At 45.4% G+C, this 24,152-nt stretch overlaps 1 protein-coding gene across 1 annotated transcript in view; it reads right to left on the reverse strand.

Annotated features, from left to right (window-relative positions):
* Positions 1-24,152, reverse strand: part of LOC144697718 (uncharacterized) — a 112,420-nt gene that overhangs the window by 65,508 nt on the left and 22,760 nt on the right. The window contains exons 5-6 of the mRNA XM_078569727.1: positions 10,209-10,281; positions 9,752-10,119 (exon numbers count right to left, since the gene is read on the reverse strand). Of these exons, the coding sequence (XP_078425853.1) occupies positions 9,752-10,119; positions 10,209-10,281 (441 nt within the window). The remainder of the gene's footprint in view (positions 1-9,751; positions 10,120-10,208; positions 10,282-24,152) is intronic.

Raw genomic sequence — 24,152 nt, forward strand, 5'->3', positions numbered from 1 at the left:
TTGTGTGCCAGAGATGTAATGTGAATTTTAGCAAAGAACTAGCAATTATAAGTAATTAATGGATGCCCTGTTGCCATATGGTTGAGGAGCTGAGTGGGGTAGGAACCCTTTCGCGAGTCACTGTGTTGCGATGACAAATGGCCCACACGTGCATTGACGACTCTTATCCTCTCTCTCTCTCTCTGTCGGATTGGCAGGCATCTTCATCATCTGCTGGCTGCTGTTTTTCATCACTCACATCCTGAACGTCCACTGCCAGATGTGCTACATCCCGCCAGCGCTCTACAGCGCCTGCGCCTGGCTGGGTTACGTCATCAACCCCATCATCTACACGACCTTCAATGTGGAGTTCCGCAAAGCCATCATGAAGATCTTGCATTGCTAAAGCTGGAACAGGGACTGACCCTGGAACAGGGACTGAGAGCCAAGCGAACCAGACCATGAAACTTGCAACTGATGTCTCCACACGAGAGACACGGGCTTTTAAGGATCCCAGACTATAAACACCTTGTCTCTGCTGTCTTCACCACACCATAACAGGAAGCCAGAATGATCCCTTCCTGCCAAAGATGGAGGAACATGAGTGTACCACACACTGGCACCTTCTGAACACGAAAATAAAAGGATGAGTGCTCACACCACAATGTTATGTAGTTTAAATACAATCTCTCTACACCTTACATCGCCATCTACTCTGCGTTTAGTTGTTGCTTTCCTTACTGAAGTTCCCACTTCCTGGCACCCAAGCTAGTATCCTCAGAATTAAATGCAACCCTTGATCATTGTGCCACCAGGAAACGTAACGTATGGGTCATGTGGAGATGAGCAGAGAGGCATTAGGCCAAACCTAAGGGAGGCAGGTCCCTTATTTTGTTCATTCATGGCTGGCATATATTGCCTCTCCCTCATTTCCCCTTGAGAAGATGATGGGGATTTGTCTTCTTGAATTCCACTGAGTGGCTTGCTGGGCCATTGCAGAGGGCAGCTAGGAGTCAACCACATTGCTGTGGTTCTGGAATCATATGCAGGCCAGACCGGGTCAGGATGACAGATTTCCTTCCCTAAAGGACATTAATGAACCAGATGGTTTTTTACAACAATAATTATGGTATCATGATCACTGTTACTCACTTTTAATTCCAGATTCATTTAATGAGCCTAATTTAAATTCCTTCTGGCCGTGGTGGGATTTGAACTCACGTTTCGAGATTATTAGTCCAGTAACATGACCACAAGGCTACTGTTCAACTCAACAGAGTTGATAAGGTGGAAATAAAAGCAAATGGGTTCCTTGAGTTTATAAATGGAGGCACAGAATATAAAAGCAATGTGATTGTACCAGAACTTGTATGACTTCTTTCAGAGAGCCAGCAGTCACAATGGGCCAAATAGCCATCTTCTGTGCTGTAACTTAATGGCAACGCAAGCCTTTTCTTCTCCTTAATCCACTCTTGGACAGAGATAATGCCTCGAAGCAGTGAATATACTGAGAAATATACGCAATTATCCTGATTCCCGTTTGGGTAGAGATGTGACCTCTGTCCTTGTCTCACTTTACAGATTGTGATGGAAAGCTAAAATCTTTATTGATCTCTAGTCATGCACACTGTGCTAGATGATTCAGCAAAGCTGTCTCAGAAACCAGATGGTGCCTGAAAAAAATACCGTATGCCAATCTGTCCACCATCAAGTTAGAATTTGAGACAATAAGCGATCACTTTTTTTAAAAAAACCGTTCATAGGATGTGGACTTCGTTGGCTGGGCCAGCATTTATTGTCCATCCCTAATCGCCCCTTCAGAAGGTGGTGTTGAGCTGCCTTCTTGAACCGCTGCAGTCCATGTGGTGTCGGTACACCCACGGTGCTGTTAGGGAGGGAGTTCCAGGAGTTTGACCCAGCGACAGTGAAGGAACGGCGATATATTTCCAAGTCTGGATTTCCACCTTGGCTGGAGAGGCAGAACGGGGGCGTGGGCGGGTGGGCGGGGTGGCGGGCCGGCGCAGCCTCAGGATAAAGGGTTGGCAATTTTGGACTGAGATGAGGAGAAACTTCTTCGCTCAGAGCATTGTGAACCTTTGGAATTCCCTTCCCTAAAAAATTGTGGATGCTCAGTCGTTGAGTATATTCAAGACTGAGATTGATACGTTTTTGGATATTAAGGGATATGGAGATATGTCGGGTGAGGAAGTGGAGTAAGGTAGAAGATCAGCTACGATCTTATTGAATGGTGGAGCAGGTCCGAGGGGCTGAGTATTCTCCTTCTGCTCCATGCTGGCCCCTTCTTGCCTAATAATCTATTGTCTGACTGATTAAACTTCGCCATTCAATAAAACCTTAGCAGTGCACTCAGCTGAATTGTACAGTGACACACTAAACTCAGGAGCATCTCGGGGGATGAACAATTTGAACCATTTCTTTAAGTAACATTCGTGAATTGTTAAGTGCCAGGCAATGACAATTGCCAACAAGAGAGAATCTAACCATCTCCCCTTGATGTTCAATGAAATTACCATCACTGAAACCCCCACTATCAACACCCTGGGAGGTTACCATTGGCCAGAAACTGAACTGGACGAGCCATATAAAATACTATAGCTACAAGAGCTACAGACTGGGAATTCTGAGGTGAGTAACCCACCTCCTGACTTCCCAAAGCCTGTCCACCATCTACAAGGCACAAGTAGGGAGTGTGATGAAATACTCTTCACTTGCCTGTATGAGTGTAGCTCCCACAACACACAAGAAGCTCGACACAATCCAGGACAAAGCAGCCCGCTTGATTGGCACCACATCCACAAACATTCACTCCCTCCACCACCGATGCACAGTGGCAGCAGTGTGCCCCATCTACAAGATGCACTGCAGCAACTCACCAAGGATCCTTTGACAGCACGTCCCAAACCTGCAACCTGCACCGCCACGAAGGACAAGGGCAGCAGATAAATGGGAACACCACCGGAAGTTCTCCTCCACGTCACATACTATCCTGACTTGGAAGTATATCGCCGTTCCTTCACTATCACTGGAACTCCCTCCCTAACAGCACTGTGGGTGTACCTACGCCACAGGGACTGCAGCTGTTCAAGAAGACAGCTCACCGCCACCTTCTCAAGGGGCAATTAGGAATGGGCAATAAATGAAAGAATGAAAAAACAATTTTACAACAGGACAAACTATCTTTAAGTTTTAAAAAAAAGTTTTAAATTTTAACCATACCAATTCCTAGCCCTGTGTAAGCATGTCTAGAGGATGGGGGTATTAAATGTCATACATTGATAGAGACAACTAGAAACTCTTTCGAGTCATCAACAGTCACAGATTGCAACCCTTCCGAGTACAATCACAGTTCTTGGTTTCCGGGAGTGGGTCATGAACCCACAACCCTCTGATTCAAAGGCGAGGGTGCTATGGACTGAGCCACAGCTGACACCTCCTAGAGACAACAAGAAGATGGCCAGTAATCATTGATCCATCCCAATAATTTCTTAGTTCCACAGGAAGGTGGGTTGCATGGAGCACATCAAAGGTAACAAGCAATTCAGTCGAAGAGAATTAGCTGTTAAATGCCAACTGGAGAAGACAGGGCCTCAGTTTAATGTGTCATCCGAATGTCATCCCTCTGACAGGGCGGCGCTCCCTCAGCACTGACCCTCCGACAGGGCGGTGCTCCCTCACCACTGACCCTCCGACAGGGCGGCGCTCCCTCACCACTGACCCTCCGACAGGGCGGATCTCCCTCAGCACTGACCCTCCGACAGGGCCGCGCTCCCTCAGCACAGACCCTCCGACAGGGCCGCGCTCCCTCAGCACTGACCCTCCGACAGGGCCGCGCTCCCTCAGCACTGACCCTCCGACAGGGCCGCGCTCCCTCAGCACTGACCCTCTGACCGGGCCGCGCTCCCTCAGCACTGACCCTCCGACAGGGCCGTGCTCCCTCAGTACTCACCCTCCCCACCCCTAACTGTGCACCACACCCTCAGTACATCTTGCCTTCAGTGCTGACCCTCTAAGAGGCATTACTCCCTCTGTACTGACCTCCACTCCAAAACTGCAGCACTCTCTCAGTACTGACCCTCCAACAATGCAGCGCTCCTCATTTCTGACCCTCTGACAGTGCAGCGCTCCTCAGTACTGACCCTCTGACAGTGCAGATCATCATCAGTGCTGACTCTCTGACAGTGCAGATCATCATCAGTGCTGACTCTCTGACAGTGCAGATCATCCTCAGTACTGACTCTCTGACAGTGCAGATCATCCTCAGTACTGACTCTCTGACAGAGCAGCACTCAGTACTGGCCCTCTGACAGGGCAGCCCACTCTCAATACTGCCACTGAGGAGTGTGAGACTTGATGTTGTGCTCATGTCTTTGGAATGGGACTACAAATCTACAACCTTTTGATTCGGGGGCGAGATTGATACCCCTTGCACCCTGACTACTATTTAACTGTCGTGTCCCAAGGGGGTGGCCATTTTAATTGACCATGATCATGCCTAAGTGGATGCAACATTTCACAGCTGGTTTCTGAGTCAAGTTAGTCACTTTGGATGCCACTTTGCTTCCATTAACCAATAATTGGCTTAATGAGATGGTGGAGATGTTACATAATAAATATTCTGAGAGGTGACAATGAGTCAATGGAAACTGGGCTGCACCTTTTTCAAATTGACATAGGTGCTTCAGTTAAGTAGTCAGAAGAGATCAATTAGCATTATATAAAAGCTGTGGGAGCATTTGGCAGAGTTGTATGATTGGGTGGTTAGTGGAGGATATTCATCCACGTAAGTGGATGATGGACCGTCAGTTGAAGACAAACAGGAAATGTTGGGAGCAATCAGCAGGCTGGGCACTATCTATGGTGAGAAAGGAGAAACACAAGTAGAGCTAATGTTTCAGGTTGATGACCTTTTATCAGAACTGAGTAAAGATAGAAATGGAATAGATTTTCAGCAAGTGGAGATGATTGTTTTCAAAATTGAAATGTAAGTGATTGAAGGATGAGAGGTTTTATGGTGTGGTGTCAAGGCAATTAGTTTTAGGATAAGTAAAGAAACAAAATGTGTCTATAGGTGTGAATGGCAGAATTTTTAAGAGCAGCTGTCGTCTGAATGCTTAAAAAAAAAAGTAAAAGTGAAACTGGCAAAGGAAACAAAATGGGGGCAGAGATTAATCTGAAATTGTTGAACTTTAAAGGCTGTAGGCAGTGTCTGATTTGACAGATGAAGTGCTGTTTCTTGGGCTTCACTGGAATAGTGGAGAAGGCTGAGGACAGGTTGGAGTGAGAACAAGGTAGAGAATTAAAATGGCTGGTAACAGTTTTTGTGAACTATTGAGGGGAACAATGGATTTTTTGCTCATCTCTTGGTTTTTAGCATGCTTGTTACTTCTGTGGTGAGTGAGGAACCCAAAGCTCTTGAAGCAATGTTCCCTTTTCGTTTTTGGCAATTTGAATTGCTGAGCAGCTCCTTGTCTGTCCTTCCACTAAACAAATTAGGGAGGCTCTGATTGTTTCCAGTGAGCTCAGACAGACTTGTCCAAAACCATTAAAGTTTCTTAGTGAATGATTCATGGAATAACATGTCCGAGAGGAAGATGGCTATTTGTGTTGGTTTATTTGAAAGTGCTACCTTTTTTGCCCTGTAATTGTGACTGGTAGCGCAGAGTCAATCCTCCTTTTAACATGGCTAATGTTCGTTGGAACTGTTGGCCTCCAGCGTAAACCAGGAAAACTGATTTGAAATTGAGATAGAAATGGTTTGTGGGAGAGGGAAGGTGATGTTGGGTGTCTGTAATTGATTTCCAGTCCCTGTTTTTAGCATGATGTAATCTCAGTTGAATAATGCTTTCTTGGTGGCGATATATGTTAAATCTAAATGTGCTAAGCACTGCATGATAGATTTAATCAGGCCATTGAGCAGCTTTGCACAATTAATTTGATTTGAAATGCTATTGATTTTCCTGACACATAATGCTGCTCATTAATTTGAGTTTCTAGCCTAGAGTTCTGACTGAGTTGTAATGTTACATTGTAAAATAATGAAAAATCTGACTTTGTTCTAAATTGGATATTCTGGCTTGTTTTTGAGAATCACCCAATCATGTTCCCTAGTACTTAGCTTTTAGATGCTGATTGGGATCTTTAAACATATGGAAGTGATTATAATAGGTTTCCACTTGTGGGGGAGACCAGATTTAGGCATCATCAATATAAGATTGTCACTAATAAATCCAGTGGGGAATTCAGGAGGAACTTCTTCTCCCAGAGAGTGCGGGAGAATGTGGAACTCACTCCCACAGGGAGTGGTTGAGGTGAATAGTGTAGATGTATTTGTCCATCTTCCCCCTTTTTTTAAATACATTTAGGGAAATGGGAATAGAGGTATACTGAGTTAGATGGGAGGAGGCTTGACTGGAGCATTACCACTGGTGTGGGCAGGAGGGGTTGTATTAGGTTTCCCTATGTTCCAAAGAAAATATTGATTGATATATTCTCTAGATTCTCAATGATAACTGGGATGAAGAGCTGTAACTATAAGGATAAGCTGGGACTCTCTTGGAGAAAATAAGGCTGAGAAGAGACTAGATAAGAGAGATTCAAGATCCTGAGGGCTATGGACAGGGTAAATAGTGAGAAACTGTTCCCACTCAAGAGAACATCAAGAACGAGAGGGCACAGATTCAAACTTTCTGTGGGAAAAGCAGTAAATGTGATTTGAGAAAAACTTTTTCACCCAGAGGGTGGTTGGAGTCTGAAACGAACTTCCTGAAAGGGTGGTGGAGGCAGGTTCAACCGAGCTATTCAAAGGGAAATTGGATTGCTCCCTGAAAAGTGTGTGAGGTTACAGGGATAAGGCAGAGGAGTGGGACTAGGCAGAATGCTCTTTCAGAGAGACAGTGCAGACACAACGGGCCAAGTATTGTCCTCTTGCACTGTAAAGATACTTTTGGCATTGTATCATAGTATTTCTTGGACTGATGTGCAAATCAAAAGGTTGAATTTGAGTGGTTTGTTTAGTTCTATGCTGTCAGAATTGACTTCCCCTGGTCAGTGACCCTGATAGCCTGCTTGAGATCTTTTGAAGAAATGATTTACCCGCACAATAACATAGACAACTGGTCATAGAGGGCCCTGTGCCTTGCGGTTGTCCTCTCTACATCTGAGTAGAAATGGGTTTGGTTGACTTCTTCCATATGGGACTTGGCTCCATTAGATGTAATTAATCCTGCATTTATTTACACTGACATCCAGCTGAATGCTAGACCATCACGGTTGACCATCTGCAGGCTAAACAGTTTCTGCATTTGTACAGCACGGGGAGGCCATTCAGCCCACCCTGCATGTACTGACTCTTATCTGATTAGTTCCGCTCTTGTGGTGTTCCCTGCAGCCTTAAAGTTACACAAATAGGAATTTTCATTTTAGAATCTGCTGCTGCCATTTCACAACGGTTTTTTTAAAAAAAAACTTTCTCGTGTTGCTACGGTTTTTTCAGCAACCCCCATTTAAAATCAAACTCTGCTGCCATTGAACGGTTTGTGATTTTTTTTTTTGTTGAGAACCTCAATGTCCTCTTAAGCTTTTCCATTCTCAAAGCAATCCCAGCTTCTCCACGTTTTACCTGTACGAGGAAAAGCTGATGATACCATGGACTAGGAACACAGATTTTAGTTAAGAGACGGGGTGTGGGGCGGGGAGAGGGTGGAGGAGAAGTGTGAAGAACATTTTTATTTTTTAACACTGCGCGTGTGATGCCCGTGGGGGGTGGTGGAAGTGGGGGAATGAATGATTTCAAAAGTGGTGGCATTTTTTTCCCCAAGCCTCAGTTTTGATGTGATCCAATTTTTATTAACCAGTCCACAGCAATCTCGAGGGTAGAATCGGAGGAGTAGTTTATTTTACACATACGAAGCAAACACGTACCACACCTCCCATCCACTTTTACGTTCATACAAAAGAGGGATAAAGGAAGAAGTACAGGGCAAAGACCACAGAAAATAAAAATTATTTCACTGGAATCCAGAATCAAAGGTCCAATGATGAATTCCTTTCAGAGTCAGCAGCTTGAAGACTAATCCTAGATAATTCACTTCTCCAGTGCGCAGAACTTCTATGATGAGATGAATTAGTCCTGTAGGCGCTGGTGCAGTAAGTTCTGGTAGAAACAGTGCAGATAGGGGCTAGGGCCATTTAAACTTGGACAGAGTCCTGGCTCTGCTGCCACTTGCTCTATGGAAGATAGCAATCTGTTTCGCAGCTCCACAAGGCAAGGTAACTGGTTCTCCCAGCTAGGATGGTGGGGAAATCATGTGATATGACTCCCACTTCTCCACTTTGGTTCGGACAAAGGATTTATTTATATTCCTTAGTCTGGATTCTTGATGGTTAATGTTTCAATCATTAATCATTTCCAAGATGTTTTGGGGTCCTTTGAACTATCAGACTGGTCTTCTCTGTTGGCCAAGCCTTGGCCTTAGAAATGTAATTGGTCTTTGTACAATTTCCTTGGATTTGATCTTTGCAGTCACAACAATCATTGGCATCTCTTCAGAGATAACGAGGTGGCAGCTGTTCTGAGTGCCAGGAAGTTACTTTTGTTTGAGTCAGCCAGCAATGGCTCCAGTCATTTGAAAGCCTTTATCCAGTTTTTTGAAATATGTAATTTAGCCATTTAAGTTTTATAAAAGTAGTGAGATCTTGGCTACAGGACAGCAGAATATGCAGGACTACAGGGGAATGGCACTAGCTGAATTGCTCAGTTGACAGATCGAATGGCCTCCTTGTGTGACAAATCTTGTTGTTGTATTTAGCAGACTAGCACGCAAGAGATTAAAATCAGGCATCCATCTATACAAAGTGACCTATCTGTTTCCTCAAGGCCTGAGAAAAAGGTGACTTCCCTCAGTTGGCTTTGAGTTAAATTTTTTAATTCATTCATAGGGCGTGGGTGTCAGAATTAACCGCATGTCGGCCAGACCAGGTAAGGACAGCAGCAGATTTCCTTCCCGAAAGGGCATTAGTGAACCACATGGGTTCGTGGCCGTCACTAGATTTTTAGTTCCAGATTTTTATGGCATTCTAATTCCACCATTTGCCATGACAGGATTTGAACCCGGGCCCATACAGCATTGCCCTGTGTCTCTGGATTACTAGTGCCATCCATTATGTGGCACCTCTCCTCCCACGTGTTGTTTGTGGGTCTTAGAAACGGAAGGAGGACTCTTGGAGCTCATCGGTGTGTTCATTCTTTGTTCTACGCTGTAGATTAGATTCTAATTATGGTTTATTTTTTTCTCAGCTTATGAGCATGGATTTTGAAATTGCGTGGATTATAGGAAGATTTTCAGATGCCATGAGCCGTGGCGGGATATCCGAAGTGGCATCTTTAGTGAAAGCTGAGAGGAGCAGATTGGAAAGTGTGACGGTTCATGTGGCGGTCACCGGGACCCCGAGAGTGGGGAAGTCTGCTTTCATTAATTCGGTCATGGGTTTCAAGGATGGCGAAGATGGTGCGGCACCCACCGGCCCCGCCCAACAGGTGACAAAGCCGGCGCCTTACAGCCGGCCGGGGAACCCCAGCTCCGTGTTCTGGGAGCTGCCTAGCGTTCCGGGACCCGGCCTCTCGTCGGGCAACTACCTGAAGACGGTGGAGGTCGACAAGTACGTCGGCTTCTTCATCCTGTCATCGACGTGGTTCCCGTGGGAGGTCGCAACCCTTGCCAGCGAGCTCAGGCGGCTTGGCAAGCAGTTCTACCTCATCTGCACCAAGATTGACTTGGCCCTCCTGGCTACAGGGAGAAGGAGTTCGTTGAGGACGTCCTGAATGTTTTCACCGCCGACCACTTTGCAAATCTGAACATTGAATACGCGATTGCTCACTTCTTCTGTGTCTCCTCCCACCAGGTTGACAGGTTCGACTTTCTGGAGTGCGTCCAGGCTCTGCAGAGAAATTCCTCGCCTCCACTCCAGAAACACGCCCTGCTGCTCTCCCTGCACTACCTGGCCAACAAGATGGAGCTGAAGGACTCTCTGAGGGAGTTCATTCCGGTGTCGGCGGTCTACAGCTGCCTCATCGACCCCATCCCGGTCGAGCAGCTGCCTTACCAGGCCAATGTCCACTTTCTGTACAACGAGATCCGGCTTTACCGCGTCCTGTTAGGGCTGGACTACCCGGCCTTGAGCAAAAGGGCCAAGCTGATTCGCCGACCAACCTTTGTCCTCTCGGATGAGATCCAGACCACGATGGCGAAGATGCTGACGGAGAAGAGCGTCTCGGAGGAGCTGCTGAAGTGGACGGAGAAAAACGTGTCGGTCTCCCACAGCTACTTGAAGTGGATTCCCTTCCTCGAGACCCTGCCTGGAGGGAAGCTGTCTGGGGCTTCCACCATCCGCTTGTTGGATACCATGCTGCAGAAGTTTACGGACGATGCCTGCCGTGTTCAGAGGAAAATGGAGGATGTACTGAAGGGTGAATAACATTGTTTGAGACCCAACAATCTAATGGTGTTTGGTACACATGAAGGGAGAGGAAAGCTCAACTTCAGTATCAAAGGCCAACGTTGGTATCCTCTGATGGGTGACGTGGCTTAATTCCCTATTTTCCTCCATAGTCTACAATGTAACCTTGTTGCAGAGGCATTCCATGCTCTGCCAGTCCAAGATTGTTAATGCACAATGCCTTCTCTTCTGAAAGTACAAAACATATCCATTTCATCCCAAGACCTTCAGGTGAAATTCTACTTGGCAGTCCACATGGGCATGGGCCAAAATTGAAGGCTAGGCACTACAAGACTCGTATTTCACTGGAGCTGGTAGCTACCATGCTAGGTGGGTGTGAAGTTTCGCCTAAGCACATTACTGCAACCCTCCAGCTGTTGTCAATGCAACATATTGACTGACCCTCTTTGTCTGAGTGAGCAACATAACCCAGATGTGTTTTATTTTGTAAGTTTTTAAGCTGTATTGTACATCCAAGTGTTGATGCAATATTGGGGATCATTTCTTCTATCCTTCCCATGTTAAAAGTAGCAATAGCTCTTGTAGATGTTGTAATAGTAAACACCATCATTAAACAGCCAATGACCGTCTTTGTAAGCCCTAGTGTAGATTGAATTGCTGACTCTCCACTTTTAAAGGTGATGGGCGTGATATTTTTGACTTAAACCTGAGTCCAGTGTGGTTGTCGAGCAGTTGGGGATATGATGCAACACTTCAATTTTTTTTAAAAAATTGAACCTTTGTTTCAAGCACATCAACACTAATTGAGCCCAATATTTTGGCAGAATGGCTGACTATTGACGGCAATGCTTTGTTTTCCTCTCCTCCCAACAGGAGGAGACATTAGAAACTTATCACTGCAGGGAGAGTTGGTGGGTGAAAGGCCAGGATTCAAAAAGGAAATGCTAAGTGTGTGCAAAAGAAATGAAAGATGTGATTTCTGAGCAATGCAAGTAAACTTTTTTTTTGTTGCTGAAAATGTAAACAAAGCTGTTTCTTGTACAGATTACAGCTGAGTGAGTCTCATTTTATTTCACGAAAGGAATGCTATTGGGCGTGTCAAAATTCGCACAACTTAACGTTTCAGTCTATTTCCAATTGATAACTGAACTCACTACGGTTATTTGAGAAACTTCAGAATTTAAATTAAATTATTGTGTACAGTGACTGTTATCTGACTTTTCAAAGTAGCTTTAGTGAAGGGTTTAACTGCAGTTGACTTAAAAAAAATTTTTTAAAAAGCTTCAACATTTTGTTAACTGCTGCATGTAACCTGTTTGTCATCCACTTTTTCATTTTCCAGTTCTGTTCAAGAATTTCCTGTAAATACTGTTTTCATAAATGCAGGTTTGTATGTGGGTCATCAAAGACTTTTGTATTGGAGCTGTCTGTCACTCGTGCGGAATTGATTTATTAAAATGAATAACTTATGCAATTTATCCTGGAGTCAGCTACCTTGGAATTTGTTTCTCTATGCTAACTGTGTAGTTATGTTTCTGTAAAACTGGATTAGGTATACACACGTTCCCAAACCCTGGATAATTTAAAAGCAATTTTTGTTTTGATTTGCAGCACAGTGAAGCCATTTGGCCCATGTCTGTGTCAACTGGGATTGGTCCCTAGCCTTGTGGGTTACAGCATAACACGCAGATTTCCAAGTGTACTTTTTGGGGAAGTGGTGGCGTAGTGGTATTGTCACCAGGCTGGTATTCCAGAGACCCAGGATAATGCTCCGGGACCTAGGTCCAAATCCCAATGGTGAAATTTCTATTCAATTTATAAAAAAAAATAGACCCCACGTCTGACCATTTTTCTTGTTGTAAAGTCCCATCTGGTTCACTGACCTTCAGATGTCCTTGTCCTTATCTGGTCTACATGTGACTCCAGATCCACAGCAATGTGGTTGACTCTTAATGACTGAACAAGGGATGGGCAATAAATGTGACCAAGCAAGCCATGTCCACATCCAATAAATGTGTATACAGTTGCTGCCTGTACCCATCACATATGAATTTCTAAAAATTCATTCATGGGCTGGGCCAGCACTTATTACCCATCCCTAGTCGCCCTTGAGGGTGGTAGTGAGCTACCTTGAACAGCTGCAGTACATGTGGTACAGATACACCCACAGTGCTGTTAGGGAGGGAGTTCCAGGAGTTTGACCCAATGACAATGAAGGAATGGCTGATATATTTCCAACTCGGGATGGTGAGTGACAATGATGGCAACGTCCAGGTGGTTGTGTTCCCATGTGTCTGCTGCCCTTGTCCTTCTCGATGGTGGTGGTTGTCGGTTTGGAAGGTGCTTTGAAGGGGATTTGGTGAATTCCTGCAGTGTCTTGTAGATGGTACACACTGCTGCTACTGTCAGTGGTGGAGGGAGTGTATGTTTGTGGATGGGGTGCCAATCAAGCGGGGCTGCTTTGTCCTGGATGGTGTCGAGCTTCTTGAGTATTGTGGGAGCTGCACTCATCCAGAGAAGTGGAGTATTCCATCACACTCCTGACTTGTGCTTTGCAGATGGTGGACAGGCTTTGGAGTCAGGAGATGAGTTACTTGTCACATGGCCTCTGACCTCTCGTAGCCACAGTATTTATATGGCTAGTTCAGTATCTATGCCCATCTAATCCTTCTGCCAATGACATTAAATTTGTCTCCTGGTTGTTGAAGGACACCAACATTCCCCTTGGTGAGGTCAATCTGTGGGCAATGGTGGGCAGGTAGCAAATGATCCATTTCAGAGGGGTGTCTTCACTTGGTGTACCTTTCTCTTTGAAGGCCAAGTGACAGGTTCTGTCTCAGGCACTGTACCATGGAGCTGCCAAGTGACATTGGGGATTGTTGCCACTGGCCATTTGTGGCATAGCATGCCAACCTAAAAGAATTGACTCCCCGGTGCAATTGTCGATGGTTAGGGCCTTCGTGTCATGGCTACAATCATCCTTGAACCATTGCTTTGGTTGTCCACTAGTAATTTGGCTCCATGTACCTTGCTACACGGAAGGTCCTTGGGAGTGTGACCATCTTCCATTGTTATAACCACAGCCAGTGTTAATTGCTGTGCAAACCAGATCTCAGGGAAACTTGTCTTATGGACTATACCCTTTATTTTGTATTCTGAAAACGCGATTTACCAATCTTAAGAAGTCCAGTAATGCTTTTACTTTTATTTCTTAAAATCGCAAAAGTTTTATTAGCAACAATAAAAGGAAATGTAAACGCACAAGATTAGTTACACCATCGATAGTTTTTTTTTAAAACTTTCCCCAAAAAAAAAGAAAATTCTATTTGGTCAAACCTACAAGTAAACACCTCCCAGGCAACAGTCCCTTCACAGATGGTTAACTATAAAATCCAGTAATATTACACAAGGCGAAGTGTTGTAGCTTTAATAAAGGCATAGCACATGACCTCTACCCTCTTCCATTCTACGTTGGAATCCACTTCAGAATAAAACTGCTTGTTGCAGCCCAGGACTTTTCTGTTGACTGGATGGCCGGTTCAAATGGCAAGCTCTCCGGGCCCAGAGCTCCAGCTATCTCTAATCCTAAACTCTTTCCCCTTCCATCCCAGTTCCATTGTTCTCACACCTCTTTGAAACTCAAATCCTTCCACATATAAGATCTTTTTATGTTTCTGTCTTGTCTTTGCTTTTTGGGTCAATAAAATATAGTAACCCCACTACTCTACCTATGGAACTCATGCGAAATGTAAAGATGTTTTTTGGTACCTCTGACTCCCCTTTGATATTCAAACCAACTCGCAACTTCTCTACAAACGCAGATTTTAGATCTAACCTAGTTACTTGTACCTCAATACCCCTGTCCTTTACATCTTTCAAAACCTCAAGACAACCTGACTCCTATTAATCTCCTGCATGCACATGTGCGCGTGTGCACACACTGCCTCTGTTTGAGTATCAACACACTTATGCAGTCCTCTCAAATACAGAGCTCCTGAGGGAAATGGGTACTTCATATCCACTCTGCATCATGGCCCTCTTCATTACAGATAAAATGCCTAATTTTGTACACTACTTACGTTCTGCTCCTTGGTCTCCTCTGTTCCAAAGAAAGCGAAATAGGGAACATTTCCTTTAGTGGAAGGGCCAGATTTAAGGTGAGATCGCAGCCAATAAATTGGGTTCCGTTTTAGATAGGAAGCCTGCGAGTTTGAAGTGGGCCTGGAGGATTCTAACGACTAAACCTCAAATTTTTGCATATTGGCGAGCAAAGAATATTATTACCAAGTTGATGAGTCCCTCTGGGTATCGTCTATGCTAGCAGAATGATTTAATATGCTACAACATCAGCACATTTGGCATCTTGACTTCCCAATGTATGGTGTGTTTGGGGGGAAAAAATCTGAAAATGAGTCTCAAATGTCCAACCACCTCTATGCAGAATCCCTCAAAAGCATAATTATGCGTAATCATTCCTGCAGTTTACTTTTTAAACTAAAAAGGCCATCCAACACCAGCTTCCTCTTCCCAAGCCAGTATGCCCAATGGTGAGGCGCAAATCACTCCAAACCCACTCTGGTGCGCAGGACAGGTCTTTCATATGCCTGAAACCAGACTCCGGAAGCAACCGTTGTACTCAGAACTCGATGGAGGCAGGAGACACTTCAGTGACGCTTCTTCCGCCACCCCTTCTCCTCCCACCCCCCACCCCCGCCCCAAGTAACACCGAATCATGGGAGTCCCTGGCTTGTGACAGACCAAAATGGATGGAGGAGGTTCTTTTGTGAAGGTGAAGCCCAGGCGTCCGAAAGAGCGTGCAAACCCGTGGAGGAGCCATCTGCCCCACCCTTCAATCTCCAGCTGCCGCTGCATATGGCACAGTCTGCAGATGGTACGCTGGGCTTCTCAGCCACCATAGAACCCATTGGACTGGAGTGGAAGCAAGTCATCCTCGACCCTGAACGGCTGCCCAAGTAGATGTTAAATCACTGCACAAATTATCACCTCCTTTCAAAATATTAAACAGGAATTTTATCCAAATAAACTTATTTAAATTTTCCCCTCTAGCATTTCATTTAAACAGTTTTGAAAAGTAATGCACGCACTGATGAGGGTTGAACCAGAACATTCAGTGACTCGTCCGTCTCAGTGCCATTATATTCCAGCTGCCAAGGAGCCTTTGATATATATTTAGACAGTGAAAATACAGCTGTAAGTGAATTGATATTGAGTCTTAAACCCAAAGTACTGGAAGAGGTTGAGACCTTTTGAATGGAAACTCCGATGGGGAATTCGGGAGAAACTTCATTTCCCAGCGAGGGGTGAGAATGTGGAAATCGCTACCACGGGGAGGGGTTGAGGTGGACGGCATAGATATGTTTAAAGGGAAGTTGGAGAGACATTAGAGAGAAAGGAACAGAAGGATGTGGTAAGGGGGTGGGAGGAGGCTCATGTGGAGCAGAAATACTGGCATGCAGCAGATGGGCCGAATGGTCTGTTTCTGTGCTGCTGTCCTGTAGAAAAGTCGGCCCTTTCAAATAAAAACCCTATGGATAAATTTAATCATGTGAAATGCGTAATTTTTTTAAAGCCTCAATTTGTATGCTAGAAGTTTTAATGATTTGAAAAAGCAAATGGAAATTTGTGTAGAAAGGTTTTGGCTATATGTAGGAAAAGAGACTTTAACATTTTGTTCAATAGTAGGGTATAAGGCCACAGATGATAGTCAATGAGCCATTACCGCTTAGAAGGGAGGCCATTTGGCCCATCGAGTCCATACTGGTCCTCTGTAGAGCAATCCAGTCAGTCCCATTCCCTCCACTCTATCCCCGTACCCCTGCAAGTTTCTTTCCATCAGGTTTCCACCCAATTTCCTTTTGAAATCATTCATTGTCTCTGCTTCCACCACCCTCGTGGGCAGCGAGTTCATTACCACTCGCTGTGTAAAAAAGTTCTTCCTCACATCACCCCCGCATCCCCTGTGCAAAACCTCAAATCTGTGTCTCCTGTACCTCGCTAATGGGAACATGTTTACTTTGTCTACTTTATCTAAACCTGCCCTAATCTTATTCACCTCTAACAGTGGAGATGTTAACATTTTTCCCCATAGGGAATATTGACATGATTGGAACATTAGAACATAAGAAATAGGAACAAGAGTGGACCATTCAGCCCCTCGAGCCTGTTCCGCCATTCAATAAGATCATGACTGATCCTCTTGTGTTTCGATTTCTACATTCCCATCTAACCCCGGTAACCTTTGATTCCCTTGCCTCATAAGAATCTGTCCACCTCCGCCTTAAATATATTCAATTACTCCGGCTCCACCATCTTCTGAGGCAAAGAATTTGAAAGTCGCACAGCCCTCTGAGAGAAAAAAAAATTTCCTCATCTCTGTCCTAAAAGGGCGACCTCTACTTTTAAAACAGTGCCCCCTAGTTCTGGACTCACCCATAAGAGGGAACATCCTTTCGACATCCACCTTGTCAAGGCCGTTCGGGATCTTGTATACACTTCAATCAAATTACCCTGATTTTTGAATACAAAGCCTGACTGTATACCCAGCATAGCTTGTTGGCTAGCAGCCTGGCCGCAGGGTCAGAGGCTGTAGATTCAAGGCCCAGTCCAGTGACTCGAGCCCACAAGCTGGGCTGACACTCCTGATGCAGTGCTGAGGGAATGCTGCACTGCCATATGAGGCTTTTAACCGAGGACACCCCGTCTGCCCTCTCGGGTGGATGTAAAGGATTGCAAGGGTACTATTCCAAAGAAGAGCAGGGGAATTATTCCTACTGTGCCATGAGCATTTATCTCTTGGCCAATTACACTGAAAAAAGCAGTAATCACATTGGTAATCCGACAATGCGACAGTGCTTGCACATCAAAAGTACTTCATTGACTTGTAAAGTGCTTTGGGATGTCATGAAAGGTGCTTTATAAAGGCAACATATCTACCAAATTGTTTAGAATAGATAAGAGTTGTGTATTGCTGAGGAGACATGCTGCAAAGATTTTCGTCTTGCACTTAGCAGATTGGTCAAGGTGTTACTTTGGACAATGCACCAAGGGAACTGTTTCCCCTCAGGCTTTTGTTTAATTCAAAAAAAGGCGTAATGCCTGGACATGTTCCTTTTGCCTGCAGAGGAGAGGTTCCTCTTTCTGAATATATGTCGCTTCTGCTAAATCTTCTTGATCGGAACCCGTGTCCCCTGAGTGTTAGCCTGGACCACTGGATTACTAGCCCAATGACAGTACCACTACACCGCCATCTCCCCCGAAACTCTTTGGGCTACATTTAAGTTTTTAGTGGGTGGTTGCACCTCAAGAAAGTTTAGTGACTCTTGATGGCTTGTGTTAACAACTCTTGTTTGGACATGGAGGCAATTATTTGGCCTTGATCAACCATCCTGGCGTTGACCGTTGATTAACTTGCCTTCGATATTTCCTCCCAATTTTTCAGCAATTAGATGAGGTTATGTTCTTTTTTAGCCATCTTAATGCTTTTTAAGGAAATATGTCCTCTTTTTCAATCCTCTTAATGCTTCTTAAGAAGATATTTTCCCTTTTTCCATATCTTAATGCTTTTTAAAGAAGATATTTTCCTTTGTTCAATTATCTTAATGCCTTTTGAGAAATGATCTCTTTTTCAGTCATCTTAATGCCTTATAATATGCCGCCTCCATGCATTTGAGGAGATATTTGATCATCTTAATGCCTTTTAAGAAGCTTTTCAACATTCTCCAGATTTTGGGAAGGTTCCATTAGATAGGCATATAGCAAATGTGATTCCTTTATTCAAGAAGGGAGGGAGACAGGAAGCAGGAAACTACAGGCTCGTTAGCTTAACATCTGTCATAGGGAAAATGTTAGAAGCTATTATTAAGGATGTTATAGCAAGGCATTTAGAAAAACTCAAAGCAATCAGGCAGAGTCAACATGGTGTTTTGAAAGGGGAATCATGTTTAACCAATTTATTGGCCTTCTTTGAAGGAGCCACATGTGCTATGGATAAAGAGGAACCGGTAGATGTACTGTACTTAGATTTTCAGATGGCATTTGATAAAGTGCCACACAAACGCTATTGTGGAAAATAAAAGCTCGTGGGTGTAGGGATGTATTGACATGGATAGAAGATTGGCTGGCTAACAGGAAACAGAGGGTAGCCATAAATGGATTTTCTCTGGTTGGCAGGATGTGACGAGTGGTGTGCCGCAGGGATCAATGCTGGGACCTCAACTTTTTACAAATTATGTAAATGACTTGGATGAAGGGGCAGATAGTTTGGTGGCTACATTTGCTGCCGACACAAAGATAGGTAGGAAAGTAAGCTGTGAAGAGGACATAAAGAGGGAGACATAGATAGGTTAAGTGAGTGGACAAAGACCAGGCAAATGGAGTACAATGTGGGCAAATGTGAAATTGTCCACTTTGGCAGGAAGAATAAAAAAGAAGCATATTATGTAAATAATGAGAGATTGCAGAGATTTAAGATTCTGGATGATCTGGGTGTCCTAGTGCATGAATCACAAAAGGTTAGTATGCAGATACAACAAGTAATTAGGAAAGCTAATAGAATGTAATAGTTTATGCGAGGTGAATTGAATAGAAAAGTAGGGAGGTTATGCTTCAGTTGTACAAGGCACTGGTGAGACCACACCTGGAGAACTGTGTACAGTATTGGTCACCTTATTTAAGGAAGGTTGTAAGTGCGTTGGAAGCAGTTCAGCGAAGGTTTGCGAGACTAATACCAAGAATGGGTGGGTGTCTTATGAGGAAACATTGGACAGGTTAGGTTTGTATCCGCTGGAGTTTAGAAGAGTAAGAGGTGACTTGATCGAAACATTTATGATCCTGAGGGGTCAGTGGATGTGGAGAGGATGTTTTCTCTTGTGGGAGAATCTAGAACTAGGGGTCACTATTTAAACATAAGGGGTCACTCATTTAAGACAGAGATGAGGAGAAATTTTTTCTCTCGGAGGGTGGTGGGTCATGAAACTCTCTTATTTGAAAGGCGGTGGAAGCAAGGTCTTTTAATATTTGTAAGGCAGAGCTACATAGATTCTTGATTGACAAGGGGGGTGACAGGTTATCAGGGGTAGGAGGAAGTTACAATCAGATCAGCCATGATTTTATTAAATGGCGGAGCAGACTTGAAGGGTCTTGTGACCTACTCCTCCTAGTTCATATGTTTGTATATGTCCTCATTTTGGTTATCTTAATGCATTTAAGAAGATATGTTCTTTTTTCAGTCATCTTAATGCCTTCTGGGAAGATATGTTCTGTATCTTAATGCATTTTAGAACATTTGTCCTCCTTTCCAGTCATTTGGGAAGATGTGTTCTATTTATCAATAATCTTAATGCCTTTTGAGAAAATATGTCCTTTTTAGTCATCTCATGGCCTTTTAAGAAGATGTGCTCTCCTTCTGCGAATGCCTTTTAAGATGTTCTGTTTTTCAGTCATCTTAATGTCTTCATCTTCATGTATTTTGAGAAGATAGGTCACCATATCCTTTAGCATGTTAATGCCTTTTTGCGACGCATTTTTGGGGAAAGGGGCTTGTAATGGCGGGAGGGGCCGAATAACCACCCCAACCACGTGGTCCTCATTTTGAATTCCGACCGTTGGCGGGAAAGCTCGAGCCGCCCGCCGCCAGCGCGGGGTCTGGAGGTGGTGGGGAGCTGATTGGACGGCGGGCCGCCGCCGCGCGATGGGCGAAGCAGAAACGCCCGCCGTGATTGGTGGCGGGGGCGTGGTGATGGCTGTCCCCGCCCCCTCCCTGCGGCCGCCCCGGTATTTAAGCCGTTAGATGGAGGGGGAAGCGACGCCATTTGAGGATGTGAGGTGGAGGGGCTGGTCATGGAATAAAGTAGAAATAAAATATTATAAGAGGGAACACAGTTTTTGAAGTAAGGTTACTCTAATCAGGAGAGGCTCCCCTTTGTTTTAAAAAGTGAAATAAAAGGCAGCCAGGACCTCATTGGGATGCCAGTTTAGGCAGGGTCAAAGGTCACCCAAACATTGGCCAACTAATGTGGCTCTGACTGCATGTCAGAACTGTTGGACTTAAATGAAAAGTTTCCCTCTTAAGAGGAAAGATAGGCTTTAAGAGATAGGAGAGGTTGCGACATAGTCGTAGAGTAAGTCAGTGAAGCGTATCAGGTTGGAGGTAGGCAAGTGACCAGTGGCAGGCCGAAGAGTTGAAATAATGCAGTAAAGGGTCTCAGAGCACCAAAGGTCCAGGTAAGACGAAATGGCAGGAGTTACGTGCACACACACACACACACACACACACACACCATCATCATCATCACCATCATCATTGCATGTGGGGCAAAAGGGAGAACGGCGCCAATTTCACTTGGGATTCGCCGAGTGCCCCTCACTCAAAGGGAGCCAGGGCGACGCCCTGGAGTGAATTGCTTTGGCGTTGCACCCTTCAGCCACCTTGCGGAGCCCTGGTCAACGTTGACGCGTGGGAGGATTTGGGTGCCCCACACCCGAAACGCGGCAAGCTGCCCCGCTGGCGGCAGCAAGCAATAAAGGGCGGCGAATGGCATGTCGGCTCTCCCCTTGCGAGGGAGGTGCTGCTTTAAGAGTAAGGAAGTTTTGCCCCCATTATACAAGGCCTCGGCGAGACCACGCCTGGAGCACATGTGCACAAGTTTCAGCCTCCTTAGCTAAGGAGACTTGCCTTTGGTGGGGATGCAGTGAGGGTTCACGAGGCTGATCCCTGGGATGCTGGCATGGGGGTGAAGCGCAGAATGGCCTCCTTACTCATTCCGTGAATCCCTACGAGAGGGCCGTCCTACGAGGTGAGATTGAAGTAGGGGAGCCTGTTACTGTTGGAGTTTGGAAGAACGAGAGGTGATCTGATTGAAACTTTGAACATTCTTCGAGGGTTTGACGGAGTTGGTGCCGACAGACTGTTTCCCTCCTGCGGCTGTAAAGTCTAGAATGGGGGCGGCGGGGGCGTCACAGTCTCAGGGTGAGGGGTCGTCGATTTTGGACTGAGATGAGGGGAAATTCCTTCACTCGGAGGGTTGTGAATCTTTGGAATTCTAACACCCCCCTCCCCACCGAGAGCTGTGGATGCTCCGTCGCTAAGTCTATACAAGTCTGAGACTGAAAGGATTTTGGGTGCGAAGGGATAGGGCGGGATGGTGGAGTCGAGGCAGAAGATCAGCCGCCATCCTAGTGAATGGGGGAGGGGGGGCAGGCCCGAGGAGCTGAATGGCCTCTTCCTGTGCTCCTTGAGAAAGTGGTGGCGAGTTGCTGCCTTGAGTATAACTGAGAGGCTTGCTAGGCCATTTCAGAGGGCAGTTAGGAGTCAATCATATTGTTGGGGCCTGGAGTCACACGTGGGCCAGACCAGGTAAGGTTGGCAGATTTCCTTCCCTAAAGGACATTAGTGACCCAGATGGGATGAGTCTGAAGGAGTTCTTCCAAATGACCCTTGTGACACCAGTTGTTGAACATTCAACATTTTGACCGATTTCCTGATGGCTGAGACAGTAATCTAGAGGTTATTACTTTTGTTTTTGCTTTTTAATTTAGGTCCTAGCTGCTCATGCTCCCTGAGCAGAACCTCTTACACGATAATACCTATGTAGCTGGTACCTACATGAACCACGATAACTGGGCCCTCTCCCTCCCTCTCCACATTACTCTCCAGCCCGAGGAGATGTCCTTAAATCCATTACTGAGCAGGCTGCACAGCATTCGGGACTCACACCCTTGGCTACTGTCCCCGACTGTTCCTACACTCTGCTCTCTCCGCCACCCACCACCCCCAGCTTGAATGGTCCCCTGTAACTCGGTACCATGGTCACTTTGCTCATACATCAAGCTGCTGTCCTCATGGCTCCAAGAACTTTGAATTTACTGGACAAGTGCAAAGTGCTACCTTCTTGATACCCATACCTGTATCACCAATAGTCACACCCTCCCATCCCTGACCACAGACTAAATCTGATATTATGTAACTTAAGGAGAGTGGCTGCTTGCTGAATCAAATTGTCCAGGCAACTTTCTCCCTATTGTCCAAAGTTCAGGCTCCAGCTCAACAACTCTGAGCTGAAGTTCCTCGAGCTGCACTTACTGCAAATGTTGTTGTTGTGGATCACATTCGTGCCTACCAACTTCCAAATGCTACGGCTGCAACACATCATATCAAGTCAATTCTGACCTGGAAGTTGCTCAATATCAGAGTATTTCCATGATTTTCTATTTTTTCAGCATCCACAGTATTTTTGCTTTTCTTTGACCAGGGGAATGTGAGAATATGGAAATCGTTATATTAAGAGTTTGCGAAGCATGTCAGAGCTGGGAACTCATGGGTACAACCACACCACAAATACACCGTCCACCAGCTGTATTTAGACAGGGATTCACTTGGTCATCCCGTTTACTGACACAAGAACACAGTCACGTCAGAGGGAGACCATTCAGATACTTTATATGTGCGGAGGGATCTATTCATTATTTCCACTAGTTAACACTTCAGCTTTAAAAGTTTAAAGCAATTGATATACAATCAATTGGTGATGAGGAGCTGTTTAAATGTTCTGTTTACGAGAAAAGACACACTCGTTCACACCGCCTGCTAAGAATCCAGTGAGTTCACATTTGACATTGAGGGTTTTTTCCTGCTGTTAATCAAGTCCAGGATAGAACTATGGATACTGTGTCAACTGACTTAACCATTTTATATCCAGGGTTCAAATCGTAATCAGAGCACAAAAGATGATGTTGTATTCGATGAAACAGGTTGTCAATGGCGGTGGGACTTACCCAGCATTCACCAAGAGGCAGAATGTGCCCTATCTGCACAACAGGCGATTGTTGCGCAGGCGCAGTGTCGCTCTGACTGGAGCATGCGCAGTGCAGGTGTTCGGACTGGCTGGTGTCGGAGCCGCAGGGAGACGGAAACTGACTGGAGGCGGCGGGTGAATGAGACCGAATGGAGCCGGCGGGTCGGGGGAGAGACTTCAGAAACACCCGGTGTAGGCTGCAATCCCGGATCACAGCCTCCATGTCCCGTGTTTGCAGCTCCGGGGCTTCTTCCCGGTGACAGAGCCGGGTTCGGGGGAAGAGGCTCCGGAGCGGGAAATTCAAAAATTACGGGGAGACCGCGGGCCTCCCGGGGGCTCAGAAACTGGGGGGACGGACACAGGGTCCGGCTAAGATCCACCCGGGAGGGTTCCCCCTCCTGTGTCCCGCCCGGCGGCAGCTGGGTTCCCGCCTGAGACCCTGAATCAGAGACACAGGAGCTGGAGAACTGAACCAAGGCAGAGAAGAGGGAGGGAGAAAACTGGGAGAAACTGTTTTCAGATGCAGGAGTTTGTAACCAGAGGACACAGATTTATGATTTTGACAACAGAACCAGAGGGGGTGATGAGGAGAATATTTTTACGCAGTGATTTGATGTGATCTGGAATGCACACACTGACGGGGTTGGAAGCAGATAAAATAGAAACTTTCAAAGGGAATTGGATCAATAAATGAAGAGGGGAAAATTGGCAGAGTTATGGTGAATGGAACTAATTGGACGGTTCACTGATCTTTGTGACATTCTGAATTTTCCTCTCCTGAGGTTTTAACATTTGATCTTTTCAATCATAATGTGTCTCAAACAGAAGATTTAAAATGTTGGTTTCTACGAGCTGTCAGATCTGTTTCCTGTGTGTCTGTGTAAC

This window comes from Cetorhinus maximus, chromosome 23 (assembly GCF_964194155.1).
Source record: "Cetorhinus maximus chromosome 23, sCetMax3.hap1.1, whole genome shotgun sequence".
Taxonomy (NCBI): domain Eukaryota; kingdom Metazoa; phylum Chordata; class Chondrichthyes; order Lamniformes; family Cetorhinidae; genus Cetorhinus; species Cetorhinus maximus.